Here is a 10,162-nt window from a genome sequence, read left to right on the forward strand (position 1 = left end):
ACTGGCACTTTCAGGCTTTTTGGCAGTTTTACCACAGGAAGCTGACACCTACTAACTGAAAGGTCAGTGTAGGCTTGGCCTCGGTGTGCCATTTGGAGTAGCAACAGTGAATTTGCTTTTGTAGTAGCTGTAATAGTGTTCCATTCATTGCGGCTGTTCTGCAATAAACAATCTGTAAAATACTGGATGTTTGTGTACCAGTGCCGAGTCACCTGACTTTAAAACTACAGCATTTGCCTTTGTCCTGTAGAGAACTGTGTTCCCTGTGGGCCAATTTCAAATTCCATGTCTGGTTGCAGTTTTGGGTGAAGTGCAGCAGCTACTCCAGAGTAAGAGATGATGTGTCCTGCCTTCTTCCCAAAGCTTCCTCTACACTTTTGCATGTTAAACAATAACTCTGCTAATGAAACATGGCACTGGAGTGGCTAGCTCAAGGCTTGTGCTCCATACAGTTCTCTCTCTCTCTCTCTCTCTCTCTCCAGCCAAATTATTGGATCTTTCTCAGTGAACGTAAAAGAATCGTTGCCCTTGTTGAGATGATGTGATGCCCCTTCTGCAGAAAGACTGGAGTGTTTAGGGGTTTTAGGTGTTTTAAGTGACAGACCAGTAATTCATGTTGGGCACAGCTCAGACTGCCCTACAGACTGCAGTCTGTGGCAGAGACACCTCTTCAGCACATGGTGTTCTTGAGTACCTGTTTAACGTGGTCCTCCTGCTTTTGTACATAAAACTTGATGCTGGTAGACTTTTAACATGTTATAGATACTTGTGTGTAAAATTTTCCACTCACAATTCCCTCCTTTTTAATGATTTTCTTTAATCTTTACAGGTCTACAAATCCAGGAGGATTTATTCTCATAACAATGGCAGCAAAATCATCGCTCCTTAAAGTGATACTGCTAGGAGATGGTGGAGTTGGGAAGAGTTCCCTCATGAACAGATACGTCACCAACAAATTCGATGCACAGCTTTTTCATACAATAGGTGTGGAATTCTTAAATAAGGAGTTGGAGGTTGATGGACATTTTGTTACAATGCAGATATGGGACACGGCAGGTCAGGAACGTTTTAGGAGCTTGAGGACTCCTTTCTATAGAGGTTCTGACTGTTGCCTGCTAACCTTCAGCGTGGATGACTCTCAAAGCTTCCAGAACTTAAGCAACTGGAAGAAAGAATTCATTTATTATGCAGATGTCAAGGAGCCTGAAACTTTTCCGTTTGTGATACTGGGTAACAAAGTTGACATTGATGAAAGACAAGTGTATACAGAAGAAGCCCAAGACTGGTGCAGGAATAATGGCAACTATCCCTATTTTGAAACCAGTGCAAAAGATGCCACTAATGTTGCAGCAGCCTTTGAAGAAGCTGTTAGAAGAGTTCTAGCCTCTGAAGACAGATCAGATCACTTTATTCAAACAGATACAGTAAACCTTCACCGGAAACCGAAACCCAGTTCATCTTGTTGTTAACTTAATTTTTTTTTTTTTTTGCCAAATTATTTTTTTGACTAGCTTGCTCTATAAAAGGATGGGGAAGGTGTAGAAGATAAAATGGGTTTCACTCTGATATTGAAATTGTAATATTCTGATGCTTTCTTGGGGGAGCAAAAGAAAAATCCTCATTCATGAGCGATCTGTTACTGAATTAGTGACACTTTCTGTTCAGGAAGTTATCAAGTAAAAACCTTAATATAAGAATGTAATTTGCTGACTTCATTTAAATGATAAAATACGCTGAATATAATTAAAACTTGAAAGTTCTAGAAGCACTACTTCGGAGAAACTGTTCTGGAATTTGGCACAAAGACTTTTATATGTGTATATTTTTATGAAATCAGCATTCCGTTTTTGTTTCACGAGAAGTCAGTTTCTTAACAATGCTAGATATTAAACCTCAGTCTCACTACATTCCTTTTGCAGTGAGTGGTACTTCATCTCTAATGTGTTTATTCTAAGTTAATATAAATTACCTTCAGGTCTTCTCTAATTGCCTAATGTTGCTATAATTTATGTAGGTTTTAAAGTAGGAAATAAATTTCCTACATATTTAATTCCCATTTTCCTTTCATTTCCTATTCTAATGCTGTACTAATTTTCCCACCAGTTTAAAGCAAGATACTGATGATTTTTTAAGTTGATACATGTCTTTGCTTTAAGTCCCATTCTAGCACATTTTTGATCAGTACAGTGAAAGAATCTGAGTAACAGAAGTGTAACAATTTTCAGTTATGGAAAAGATGTGTTTTATTCAGTCAGCTTTAATAGCACTTGAAGGGATTCACATGATGAAAATGTGTAAGAGAACTTCCAGTACACAGCCTTAAAGTTCCAGACATCTTGTTCCTATTAACCTGAGCTATGAATGTGTTTACCCCATAATCTCTGCACTGTGAAACTAAGGATTGGCAATATGTAGAGAACTCAGGAAACCCTTGACTTGTGACAGCTTTCAGCCCTGATACAAGTAAATACCTACAGGTAGTGTATGAGCTGAATTCAATCCTTAATTTGCAGTTTTAGGATATGGACATAGATATTTAAGATGATGCCTTTTATATTACTGTACTCATTACACAATAATGAACACAAGTTCTGTGTTTAATGGGCAGCCTTTCTGCAGCAGTGCATGTGAAACCACAGGTGTTATTTAGGGCTCTCCATTGCAGTTAAATGGCAGACTACTTGTATGAACAGTTGCTGAGTGTTGGCTCTGGGTACCCGCTGTCCTTTTAACTATTGCTTCCATGTGCAGTCTGACCACCAGCAGACACACGTGCACACCTTGTGGACTTCAGAAGGAAGCCTCTGAGGCCTGTAGGACAGGTCCTGCTCTTCATTAAACCACACAGACTCTGCTTTCTGTACAGCAACTCTTCTGTTCCAGTAGAAAAGCATTTCTTGAGAGTACAGTAACAGCACATTTGCTCTTAACATATCTGTTCAGTCTGTACCAGGTGTAATTATTTGGAAGTAAAGCTTGCAAAACAAACCACCTTGTTGCTCTTAATATGCTTTTCTGAATGTACTGTATTCTTGCTTGAACCTGTCCAGGACAATTTTACTCCACAGATCTGCTGCTGCTTCAGTGTGACATCTTTTTCGCTCTCGCACATTCCTAAGTGAGTTAATTCTTACAGTCCTGCATACGCGGTGACAAAACTGTTCAGAGACTTCAGTCCCCTAACAGCTAAATACAGCTCGAGCTGCTACTTCTGTTATATTTAATTTCTAGGCAATGACTGAAAAGATCTGTGAATAAAATCTTAGCTCAGTTTGTCTTAATCTTAAGCTGAGAGAGCAAAAGGCTTTAAAAATAGATTGTGTTAGGACCCACTAAGCTAATGACATTATTGTAAAACTATTAAAAATGTTCATTTTAGCAGAGGTTATGGCAGCAACAAAACAGGAGATGAAGCTACTGTGACTGGAGAATGATCAATGTGTTTCAAATAAGATTGCTCAAAGGAAGCAGTTAAGGGTGAGAGCCATTGTGTCTCTCATGGGCTCAAATTTCCATCTGTGTTTTCCTGCCCATCCCCCTTCCATAGCATCATGGTTACTAAGCCTTCATCTGAGAAGTAGGTTTAATAAAGTTAAATGAGATTTAATGCAACAGGAGTGTTGCTTGTGCCCTGGAAGCTGCTGTAACAAAACTCCACTTGCCAAAATGGCTAGTAAAGATAAAGAGGGGTTTGCATTAAAAATAAAGAGTATAGGAAGTACACTGAGGTCAGGATTTGGTCTTAGAGGGAGAAAAAATTGTAATGCTTAGTATCAAACAGGGGTTTCTGTATTTGTGAAAGCTTTGTATCATCCAATCGTGAGGTAAGGTAGGCACCTGTGGCTTGTGTTTGAATTTACTGGGTTGTTCCAAGTACTAATGTACCTCAGGTATTTGGGGGGAATATTCAGTTCTGCAGAGTGACAGAGCATACTATATAAGATGTATGGAAAGTTCCAGATGTCCTTTAAAATGAGGAATAAAAGATACTCTCATATCATCTTGGTGGGCATGGTGAAAGCTGTCTGTTCTAGGACAGACAGCAAAATAGGAAGGGGCAGAAGAAGCCAGCTGCTAGCAGCTTGTGTTGAAGCACAGCATGCAGCTGCTTAATACCAGACTGCTGCCAGAAGCTGGCCTGATGGCTCCAACTGTTCCTCTGCTCCTCAAAGGGGCCTTGCTTTAAGTCATGTGAGAGGTTACCTAAGCAGTGACAGAACCTTGCAGAAAGTGGAGTCTAAGTTGCTTTTGTTAGAGCTGGTTCATGCTCTTAGCTTGTGGTAATGTTCTCATTTCCTTACACTTGATTTTTGTACCATTTAGGTTAATTCCAGTCCCTTAAATGCAAACTTTGGATTTTTGCCTTTATTACATAATACAGGTTGTCTGCTGTTTTCTCATACTGCAACAGACTTCATTTGAATTCTTATTCCTAAGCCTCTGAGATGGGGCATGGACAAAGAATTTGCAAAGGAGGTCTCTCTTCTGCCTTGGCTGCTGAGGAACTGTTCAGTGCCTGAAGCATGCTAGAACTGCATCTTGCATGCCTCGAGCAGATTTGTCAGTGTAGCTGATCACAGGGCATCCTTCACCTGTCACTGCCAGGTTACAGCCTTTCAGCTTATTGTAAAGTCACAAACCAAAGCACGACCAAGTGTTCCTCCACAGGCAGGGTAATCCCTGCCAAGGTCCTTCAGAATTCTGGGACATTCCTCACTGCCAGCTATAATGATTAATGTAATGAGTTGGGACATCCTTCTCCCTTGCCTCTGGGCAGTTACAGCTTGTTTTCCTAAAGCCTGGGCAGACCCACAAGACTGACTGTGTTTCTCATTTACAAATCCTATACAGGCAAAAAAGGGAAAGATGTATGGGGGCAAGAAGAGGCACTGCTGCCTAACTGCCTTCCCAGATCAGGCAAGGGAAAATCATTTTGGTTTACATAAGTTCCTACTGTGTGCTGGCAGAAAATGCAATTTTAAAACCCCCCCCACAGTTTATAAGAGTGGCAGAAACTCTTAGCACTAATCCTTCATCACTGCCAAAACTTTTACTTACATTAAGTAGTATAAGTGGCAAGTATTTCTTCAGTGAATCTTAACTGGTAGTATTTCTGCATCCATCCTGCTACTAGGGAGGGGGCAGAAAACAATGTAACAGCTCCAACTTAGTGGCTTCTCATCACAGGACGAGGATCCTTTACCTCAAGCGTGTTTCATGTATACAGAAAACAAAAATACAAACCCAACCCAGCTGATTTACATAAGATTACATGCCATCAAAATGCTGCATAATGCACTCTTTCTGAAGTAATACTGCAAAGACAAGCATTCACATCTTCATCTGCCACCCCAGCAATAAAGGTAGCCTCACCGGGGTCACCTGTTCTCCTAAATGATTTCAAGTATACTCAGCAGGCATCCATACTGCATCATTCCACCTTTTATTTAAGGTAAACATTGCAATCATTATATTGTGCTCTTTTTTCACATGGAGTATTTTACAGCAACAGTTTAGGATAGGTGTAAATGACAAAGGAGCAATGACTGAGTCCGCGTGTAAAGCAGATACACACAGTCCCTTGGTTACATGGTTACACAGACTATGGAAAACGTGCTTCCTATAAAAGCATGCCACTGCCTTTGGAAACTACTCTTCAGCCATTTAAAGAAACAGTCCAAGAAGATAGCTTACACAGATTGGCTGCAAAAAGGAAACAGGTGACTTCAAAGATTGTGAAACCAACCAAAGCATCAGGTGCAGATGTGCCAAATGCCCCATTTAAAAATCACTGGTTTGGAATGATGGCGAGTTTTGCAGAAGGGTCCCCAAGCACGTTTTACAATGGAACAGTGGCCAGACAGACCAAATAATGCCTTTCTGAAACTCCAACAAATTGAGTTCCATGCTTCAACGATCTTACTCTAAACAGAATTTTCAAAAAGAAATTTGCAGGACGTGCACAGACAATGGAAAAAGGAGGGCTTGAACATGTAAATTGAGTTTGGGTTTCTTCCATATGTAAATTAGAATTAAATGGGGCAGACACAACTGTCTTGGTCTGCTTCATTCCTTCCACTGACGCAACGCTACAGCTAAACTTGTATTGAACTCAACATATGGAAATTTGCAATGCTAAGCTTTAAAACATGAAGGTTTTTTCTCAAAACTTCTTGAAATACTGAAGACAGAGCTTTACTGATAAATCTTCTGTTTATTGAGGACTTTATAATACATATATTACACATTATAAATACAGACCTGATTTAGTAACCACAAAGAGTAAGATTAGTCTAGTTAGTCTGCTGAGTAAGTTCTCTAGCAAAGGACTGTAAATGGAAAAGTTTATAATAAAATTTAGGCCAAATAGACAAGAATTCCCTTTTGCTTGTATTAATTCACATGACTGGAGAAGTCTTTTATGTTTAGATCTGATTTCCTCCCTGTATAAGAGGCTTAGATTTTGCATCTGCATTGACACCCACATGTCTCAGCCACCACCAATTTTAAACTTAGTTTTCAGAGTGCATAAAGGGAAACTCATTAAGATAGACACGTTTTAACCAGTGAAGCTTGCCTGTTCTTATCTGTATCAGGAAAAAAAAAAAGCTTCTTTGGCATCCAATTTGTCAATCCTCAGAGGATGCATATCAAACATGCTGAGAACTAGCCAGAAAAACTGCAGTTCAAATAATGAGAACTGTGGAAAAAGCACTCACTTGGGGAATTTATTTGTTCAGCTTAGAAGGTGTTTCTTCCCCAGGAACTGCACTTTCCTCTCAAAGGCACTGGATCGAATGGGAGAATTGAGTTCATAAAACGGATTCATTGCAAACTGAGGAAAGAAGAAAAACTCATCAATAAGCACAACACCCATCACTGGAAAATATTATTTCAAATGGCAACTACATTATTAGTTTTCAGCCAACTTAGTGCCATTTAAGAGCACAGAGCAGCACCCAAACAGTCACTTGTATTCTCCCCACACAAGCATGCAGCCATCCCCTTAGCACCAACTCCTCAGAACAAACCCATCATGACGCTGGTGGAAATTGCTGGTTTGGAAATCAGCACTGGCTCCCCGTGGGGGGGCCAAGATGGCCACTTCCCACTCGGTGCTGGCAAGTGCCCCATCTGGTGGAAGCACCACCAGGCTGTGGGAACAGGAGCTGCTTGTTCTGAGTACTGAGCTCTTCAACCAGGCTTCTGTACAACAGCCCTTTGCTTCATTGTTGCCATTAATGGCACAGTACTGCCCCAAATCACTGGGCTAAACAAATAATACATCCTGAAAGAGCACGGTTCTTAATTTATAAAACTCTTCTCTCCACCTGCAGAGGCCCCCAGGAGGAGATGTGCCAGGGCAGGCAGCCCCGTGCCATGTGGGCCCTCACCTTTATGTACAAGTCATAGACGTCGTTAAAGAAGTTCTTAATGCCATCTTCTTGCCTTACGTCATGGAGCATTATAAATCTCATATGTAAAGCAGTTAAGGAAATTTTAACTTTTACAAAGAAGAGAGACATGTCACATACCCTGAGATAAGCGCTTACACCCAACTCTGCACATACTTAAACCCTTTGGCTGTACATGAATAGCACTGACTCTACAGGAGGAAGTATTTAATGAAGTAACCAAAGCACTAAAATCTAGAAAGCATTATCTTTATATTGAAAAATTCCCTTATTTGAAAATAATCATGTCTCTATTCAAGGTTATTCTTGAAAGTGATACAATCCCATGCTCTCAGAACCTCTGCCACAGACTCCTGAAGTTACACTGCCATTCAATGTTACTTGCTATGTGTAACAAATGCTTCACAGCAAACACTTCTAGGACTACTTGTGCTTAAGGTGGAGCTCTGACACTCCATTTTCAAGCTGAGTGTGATTGACAGTAAGCATATTTACCCTTGCTCTTCCTCTCTTAATGGGAACACAGGATCATACAAGCTTGCTCAGACCCTCTCATCTCCTTCCTCTGCTCCATGTCAGCTCCACATTTCACTAGGCTATTTCAGCTCCCTCAAAAGGAAAAAAAAACAAATCTTTCCAATTGGTCCCAATTTTCAGTTGGGGATGTGCCTCCCAACTTCATCCTGGTGACTTACTCTAGCAATAATAGCTGTGAATAACCAGAAAAATCTGTTCCAGGCTCATTTTATCTAATTTACCCCTTTCCTGTATAGACAGAAAGAAAGCAGAGGGAAGGATATGTCCAGCTGTGACAAAAGCAGAAACAAACCATTCATTAAACTTGTCCACAGTCTTCAGATACATGTTGTTAGAAAGCCACATGTTCTCATCTACTAGGTCAAGAGCAGCATGGGCAATGAACTGGTTGAGATGGCGATGATCATCCTAACGTATTTTCAAAAATCAAAGGATTAGTAATTCAGTGAAAGGAGTGAAATATAAACAGTAATCTGCTCAAGATGCTGAACAACTAGTGCTTCAAGTTGCATGACTTTATGTATACCATATATACCATTCTTTTCTGCCACACGTGCCAGCCTGTAATTAAATACAACTAGTATATATTGTCATAACACTTGGTTTCAAGGGAGAAAAAAGCTCACAGTAAAAAGGTCATCACAAAACCAGTCAAGAGCAGCAAAACCAATAAGGGCTGTACTTATAGCTCAGGAATGAATTAAAGCATGACTTCTTTGGTTTACCAATGGGTCTTCTCACATTGCAAACTTACTCTACAACAGAGGTCCTGCTAGAAGTCCCTTTCTCTCTGCTTTGCAGTCACCTGGTTTTGCAAGTTCTGCTCTGGTGCACATGGAGTTTAGATTCCCTCTCAGGAGAAAATCTGGTACTTCAGTCAGAGAAGCAGCTTATCTGAGCCAAGTTATTTCCATTAAGCAGAAAGCAGAAAATTAATTTTTCCAGTACCTGACCCATTCTCAGGCTTGCTAAGTCTAGTCCGACCAGCCTTATTTTTGATCTGGTTCAAAACACAGAAGGCTCCATGTTCTTCAGATCAGTGACAGCATATACATCCATTTTTGGACACACTTAGAGATCCACACACTCCTATTCTGAAGGCTATTTTGTCTTTGATGTAATATCACAATGGATAGATTTGTTCTTTTCCCGCTTGAAACTCTACTTATTGAGTAGTCTTACATTTATCACACTTTCAACTTGTATTTATCAAACAAGTTTTCAGACTTTCTTACTTAAAAGCAAGTATGACTGAAGATGATTTAAAAATAAGATTTTTTTTTTTTTAGCATAAAAAGTAAAGGAATCAATAGAACTTTCAAATGTATGTTCCTTCCTTTACCTTACTTCTGTATACAGATGTCTTAAAAAAGAGAATGACAGTAAGTAGCATTAAATAACGAATAGATATTATAAAAGCTGTACACACTAAGAGCAATGACTGAGGCATGACTAGCATACAGCATTAAACATCTAAGGAAGAACTAGCATGATTTGGCAGAGAATTTTTAAAAGACTCAGTAACTCCAGAGTTCTACTCCCTATGACAAAGTTTCTGTAAAAAACACGAGAAAATCAGATACCAGTAATGCTTTTAACAACTTGCTGGTCATGCTTGTAATATGCTGTAAAATTATCAAAGAAAATGCAACATAATTATATCATAAGAGTATCACAGGGTGAAAGACATACCTTGGACTCTACCTTCCCAGGAGGCAGAAATTCCATTTCAAATATGGGATTATCATGATGACCGACAATCACAAAGTAAAAACTTCCAGACATTCTTCAGCGTAGTGCTCCTTACAAGAAAAGACAGACATGTTTTACTCATGAGTCTACGTACAAACTCTCGATCCACCTGAAAACGTTCCTAAAAATCAGTCAGCATGCTACCTATTTGTATTCGCCGTAGGCTAAAGAGAGCGAAACTCTTAGGTATGCACATTTATCCGAAAAAAAAGGGGAAGGGGGCGGAATATCCTTAAGACAGTGAAACATCACCTGGAAGTGAACCTTGTGAATCTAGAAAACTCTTGCTCTACAACTGACTGATGACTAATGTCCTGATGGCCCCACAAAGTACCGCGGTGCACCTTTCTCCGAAGGGTCTCCTCCTCAGGCCCCGAGCCCCGCAGGCAGGCAGGCAGGCAGCAGGGCGGCGGGGGACGGGCGCACTGCCCCTCGCACACGACCCTGCAGAGACCGGC

The 10,162-nt window shown here is 40.3% G+C and overlaps 2 protein-coding genes across 2 annotated transcripts; one reads left to right on the plus strand and one right to left on the minus strand.

Moving 5' to 3' along the window:
- Positions 1-827: 827 nt before the first annotated feature.
- Positions 828-1,907, plus strand: RAB9A (RAB9A, member RAS oncogene family). Its single transcript, XM_008944116.1, has one exon. The coding sequence runs from the start codon at positions 864-866 to the stop codon at positions 1,467-1,469; it is 606 nt and encodes a 201-aa protein (XP_008942364.1). The 5' UTR covers positions 828-863; the 3' UTR covers positions 1,470-1,907.
- Positions 1,908-6,502: 4,595 nt separating this feature from the next.
- Positions 6,503-9,754, minus strand: TRAPPC2 (trafficking protein particle complex 2). The gene is made up of 4 exons (XM_008944129.1): positions 9,645-9,754; positions 8,216-8,360; positions 7,395-7,480; positions 6,503-6,835 (listed from the first exon to the last, which is right to left on the minus strand). Exons 1-4 carry the CDS (start codon positions 9,735-9,737, stop codon positions 6,737-6,739), a joined length of 423 nt encoding a protein of 140 aa, XP_008942377.1. The 5' UTR covers positions 9,738-9,754; the 3' UTR covers positions 6,503-6,736.
- Positions 9,755-10,162: the final 408 nt, after the last annotated feature.

This window comes from Merops nubicus, unplaced genomic scaffold, assembly GCF_000691845.1.
Source record: "Merops nubicus isolate BGI_N331 unplaced genomic scaffold, ASM69184v1 scaffold48260, whole genome shotgun sequence".
Classification (NCBI taxonomy): domain Eukaryota; kingdom Metazoa; phylum Chordata; class Aves; order Coraciiformes; family Meropidae; genus Merops; species Merops nubicus.